Here is a 6,143-nt window from a genome sequence, read left to right on the forward strand (position 1 = left end):
ATTATTATTATTATTATTATTATTATTATTATTATTATTATTATTATTATTATTATTATTATTATTATTATTATTATTATTATTATTATTATTATTATTATTATTATTATTATTATTATTATTATTATTATTATTATTATTATTATTATTATTGTTATTATTACCATAAATTATCACTAATAATATTCCATTCGATTTTATAGTAATCCAATTTTTTTGAATAAATATTTTTCAATTTACAACACTTTTTTTAGGAGTATTATTAATATATATTATTAATTACTGTACGTTTTTCTTTTATAGAGCATTTGGTGATACGGCATTAAAACAACTTTCTATTTTAACGGCACAACCAGATATTGTCCGGATTGACCTGAATGAAGTTAGTTTACAATTTATCCTTGTTGCATCAGATGGCTTTTGGGATGTACTAACAAATGAACAAGCAATACATTTCGCGCAGACATTTCTACGTGTATCATCAAATCAGTGGCATAAGTTTATATTTTTTTTTTTTTTTTATTTTGTAAAAAGAAGAGAACGAAGAAAAAAAGAAATGGAGAGGGAGAGAGAGAGAGAGGTAAAGAAAAGAGAGAATTCGATTTACTGGATATTATATATCTCTCCCTCTCTCTCTCTTTCACTCTCTGATAGTTTAAAATTCAATGAAAAAAATTAAACTAGAAACTGATAAGATGAATTAATTAAATTCTCGAGTAAAAATTCTTTCAATTATTTCATTAAAAATATCATAAAATATTAAAGCAAAAAAAAATAAGGAGTAACCAAATGATATGAATTTTATTAAATGAAATATTTCAATTAAAAATTGGAAACTTATTATAAATAAATTTTTAAAATTTATCAATAATTATCGATTATTTTTATTTTAGAATAGATATTTACAGAGTTGCGGAATATTTGGTACGAAAAGCATTGAAACTTGGTTCTGATGATAATGTCTCTCTATTATTTATTCGATTACTTTAATCATCAATTAATAATTACTCTATCAAATTCGATTTATTTGCTCGCCTGATATTATTATTATTATTACTACTATTACTATTACTACTACTATTACTATTATTATTGTTAGCTATTATTACTATTATTATTATTATTATTGCTATTATTGCTAATACTACTTATTACTATTACTATTGTTATCAATATCAGTTATTGTATATTGTGCGAAAAAATTTTTGAAACTGATAATATTGATTATTACGGATTATTTCTGTTCATTTTTGTGCACCATTGAATTGTTCTATTATTACTAATTGAATTCATTTACTAAATTACTTAATATTGTACTATATTTCTTCTGCATTAATTTTATTTAAGTATTTTAATTCTTTAGAAGTAATTAAAAAAAAAGCAGAAAAAAAGAAGAAAAAAAAAAGAAAGGAATGTTATCTGCAAGTTTATGTTCCAAACTTATAACAGAAAAAATTGATCTCAATGATGCTGTCGCATCAGTTTATTTTGCAAAATCAACTCTTAATGGGACATCTGATGCAATTCGAATATCATTTGTAAATCGTATTACTTATGGTTATATTGCGCCAATTATTATATCATTTGGTATCATTGGTATATTATCAATTTGTTAAAATTTTAATTAATTATTAACAAATTACATTCTCTTAAAATGTGATAATTTGTCAAAAATTTTGATTAGCTATTAGTATAATTTTTAAATAATTATCGTATAACATCTAATTTCTTATTTTTTCCCTTTTTTTTTTTTAAAAAAAAGGGCATATTTATTTGATTTTTAATATTATTTCAAAAATAAAGCAATCAGTGTAAATACTTTTTTTTTCTACCATTAAACTGCATTGCTTATTAAATTTTACCTTGAAGAAAAAAAAAAAGTTCGACAAAATTGTACAAACTTTAAATTATGTAAAATTGAAAATTTCATTATAATAAATTTATACAAATAAAACGAGAAAAACTTTTGAATAGGAAATGCATTTCTAAATTAATTTAAAAAAATTAGTTAAGTTTAATTTAAGTTTTTTTTTAAATCAAATTTAAGTTTCATTTTAAATAATTCATTACATTTAGCTTGTTGGTGGGAATCATTTTAACAGGAAATATTTAAACATTTTCATTCAGAGTGTAACAATAAGTAATTAGCATACAATGATTTATTTAATTAATTTTCAAATGCAAAAAGTGTCTAATCTGATGAGGTTGAAGTTGTTTAATAAGCATAACGATGTCATCATCTATTTTCTTTTCTTTTTTTCCTTTAAAATATCAATTAATTGATAGTTTAATTAATTCTAATTTTTAGGTGACATAATGACAGTAGCAACATTAACATGTTCATTATTTAAACGTTCTTCAATTATTTATACCTACCTCATATTACTTGCCATTACCGATTTAGTAAGTTTTTCTAGTATTTTCTATCATTTTTCTTTTCAATTTTTCAAATACTATCATTTACAAATCATTCCTTTTTTTTGCCACTAAAATTTTTAAATTATAATTAAAAATTTTCGTTTAAATTTGAAAAAAATTTTAATCAAAATTAAAATTAAAAATAAAAAATTTGTTTTTATTGCTTACTTCTAGTTGCTACTAATACAAACTATAATATATGTAATAAAAATGCTTGAATTTTAGAAACATTTAAATTATCATGATTAATATCATTATTTTAGCTAGTAAATAACGATTAATATATCAGTATTACTTATTTGTTATCAATGATTTTTTTATCAATTCCCTTCTTTTATCAATATTTTTCGCCAAATTTATCAATCATTGTAAATTATTTGATATATTTGGAAGAAAAAAAAGGAAAGTTCGTTGATTTAAAAAGATTTCATTTAATTTCTTTATAATTATATGCCAATAATTAGCAAAATTATTCCCACAATTATTTTTTTTTTTAGTTAACACTTTTATCAGTAATACCAATGATATTATGGTTACTTGGTTATCGTCTTTGCTCCTATTTATCAGCACTTTATTATGCTCATATTGGATTTCCATTGGTTTGTAATTTATTACTAATATTTTTAATTTAATATTTTATTTCCAATATTAGCCCTTTCTCATTTTTCTTTTCTTTTCCCTTTTAATATAACTTATTAATGAATTTATTAATTATTTTACACAAAAATAAAACGAAAAACATATGTAATATAAAGTATATTATACGTAACAAAGCAGCTCCTGAATTACAACATCTGTTAAATCATCTTATCATTTCTGTAAAGATAAAATGTGATCATATCATATCATATCATATCAAATCATATCATTTGAAAGCATGATATCATCTAATACATTTAACAGATGCATTTGATTATTCATTTCTCCGTAAAAGAATGCAATGTTATTAGAAAAATTTGGCAGAAAAAAATAAAAGAAAAAAGGAGAATATATTATAAGTGGAAAGAGTAGAAAAATGAAAATATTAAAATTTCTGGAATTTGAAAATTTGAAATTATAAATTTGTGAAAATTTTTAAATGCACTATTTTTATTGAATTTTTTTTTTGTTAAATTGATTAGAATTTAAGATCATTACTAAGGTTATCCAGGAAATTAATTAAAATTTCGGTAATAATATTTGATAACATAAGTAATTGTTTTTTTTTAATTTTTAGGTAAACGCATTTATGGGTACCAGTGTATGGATTGTGGTATTTTTAACAATGAATCAATATATGGCTGTTTGTCATCCGTTTCATTATCGTCACCTCAGGTATGTTGCTGATAATAAATAATTATATTAAAATTTTCTGAAAAATTATTTTTCCATATGAAATGAAATATTTAGTTTTAATTATTTGCAGTAATTGAATTAAAGCATTTAATTTTCGATTAAACTACAAATTTTTTCACATGTCAAATTTGCATTTTTAAAAAATTTTCCCAAACAATTTGCTTCTATAAGCTTAAAAGGGAATAATTAATAAGTGTAATTATGAGTATTATCTTTTAAAGCAATTTGAAAAAGAAAAAAAAAGTTAAGTAATATGTAAGGATGAGATAAATAAATTTTTACCTTACTACTTATTATACTATATTTGGTACTTCATGAATATCCCAATAAGCTAAAAGGATTATTAAATTTTATTAATTATTAAATTAATTTTCCCACTTAATTAATATATTTTCAATTAACCTTTTTTTTGTCTTTTTTCCTTTTCAATTAATATTCAATAATTAATTTTCATTTTCAATTTCTTTTAGGGCACGAAAAAATTGTTTATTATTAGTAATTATATCATATGTGATGAATTTTTGCATCTATGCTCCATGGGCTGGAAAAAAAGTTCTCTATGAGGTTTGTAATTAAACTTAAAATATTAAATTATTATTCCTTCTTATTTTTTATATATGTCCCCTTTTTTTTAAAAAAAAATTTAGACCAAATATCATTTAATTCTTTTTTAAATTCATATCAAATATCATTTATTTCAAGTATTCGAAAGAGAAATGTAAATGAAAGGATATGGAAAATTTTGTAACGAAGAAATTTTAATTAAAAAATTACTAAATGCTATATATCACAAACCGTTTCACAAAACGAGTTTAATTTAATTAATCAAATTTATAAACTTAATGAAATTAAAAAAAAAAATAAAACCACATTTATTAGGTACCGGCTGGACTTGTACCATGTCAATTTGTTGTATGCGATCATAAAATTGAAATGTGGTATAGGATATATGAATGGTGTCGTGAAACAATTAGCCGTTTACTGCCATTTGTTTTGGTTGCTTATTTTAATTTGAAAATTTTAATTACATATCGAAATACTAAAAAGGAACGCTTTCAACGACTTGCTTCAAATCGTCAAAAAATTTCAACAAAAAGTGAACAAGTTAGTTGTATCATTTTCATATGTAATATATATATATCTTGTTTTTTAATTCCAATTAAAAATGCAAATATCTCTTTCGGTTAATTCCTAATAATATGTTATGCAAAATTTGAATTAAATTCCATTTTGATATACAATTATTCAGGAAAAAACATTGAAATTTAATAATATAACATTTTTTTTTCATTATTAGTCATAAACAATTTGTTTTTTTTTTATTCAATTTTTGCTAAATTTTTTCTTCTTTCACGCATAATATTAGCACATAAAATTTCGATAATTCATTATTATCATTTCGATAATATCATAAGTAAGCATAAATATATTTCATATAAAATTCAAATTAGACACCTTTTTCATTGCTAATTTGACGTGTTACAAATTTCACATGGTTACACGTATTTCACGTGTTTCACGTGTTTTTTCTTCAGGAAGAAAAGCGATTATTTACATTGTTATTTTCAATAATAATAACATTTTTCATTTGTACAATACCAGCTGCTCCACTTACAATATTCGTTTCTGATAAACGATCATTCAATGTACCATTTCAGGTTGGTTATTTCAATTCAAATTAAAATTTTAAAATTATTAAGTCATGTCTTATTAAACAACAAAATTTGTGCATGTGAATATTACAAGTATTTATAAGATGAAATTACTGTAACTTATAATATTTGTTACCATAATTTCAGCTATAAATTTGCATAAATGTTTATAATTTGAATATTTGCGAAATATTTATTACACTGTGATAATTTTTCCACATCTTCTGATAGTATTATAATAATATGTTAATACTAATTTTTTGCATAAATAATAAATGTGATAAGATCACTCACTGTGAATGAATTAATAAACATAAGTCAGAAAACAATTGAATTTCAGATAACAAAATAAAAAAAAAGAAATTACTGGTTAAATTCAAAAAGATAAAATAATCAATAAATATTCAAATATAGATTTATTACAAAAATATCTCATCCATTCTATTTTTAGCTAATTCTTCGAAATTTCAGATAATTAGAGGAATTATCAATGTAATGGAATTTACCAAATTTGCGCTCAATTTTTATTTTTATTGTTTAATTAATCCAAATATTCGTCTAATTTGCCTTCATGTAATCCGTTGTAGGCCAATGAAAAAATCGCCTCATATTTCAGGTAAATTATTAATTATTTTCTTTGTTTTTCCTTTTTAACATTTTATCAAATCATTATTATTGTTATTATTATTGTAATTATTATTGCTATTATTATTATTATTATTATTATTATTATTATTA

General features: G+C 21.2%; 2 protein-coding genes across 2 annotated transcripts in view; both read left to right on the forward strand.

Annotated features, from left to right (window-relative positions):
* Positions 1 to 3,634: 3,634 nt before the first annotated feature.
* On the forward strand, positions 3,635 to 5,435 carry LOAG_11780 (hypothetical protein; the record flags this gene model as incomplete). Its single annotated transcript, XM_003147297.2, has 4 exons — positions 3,635 to 3,732; positions 4,224 to 4,317; positions 4,633 to 4,857; positions 5,289 to 5,435. Coding segments are annotated over 4 exons (564 nt in total), but the record flags the coding sequence as incomplete, so codon positions are not given.
* Positions 5,436 to 5,902: 467 nt separating this feature from the next.
* Positions 5,903 to 6,143, forward strand: part of LOAG_13672 (hypothetical protein) — a 3,242-nt gene continuing 3,001 nt past the window's right edge. The window contains exon 1 of the mRNA XM_020448710.1: positions 5,903 to 6,021. Coding sequence (XP_020301169.1) covers positions 5,997 to 6,021 — 25 coding nt within the window. The 5' untranslated portion in view covers positions 5,903 to 5,996. The remainder of the gene's footprint in view (positions 6,022 to 6,143) is intronic.

This window comes from Loa loa, assembly GCF_000183805.2.
Source record: "Loa loa unplaced genomic scaffold supercont3.265, whole genome shotgun sequence".
Classification (NCBI taxonomy): Eukaryota; Metazoa; Nematoda; class Chromadorea; order Rhabditida; family Onchocercidae; genus Loa; species Loa loa.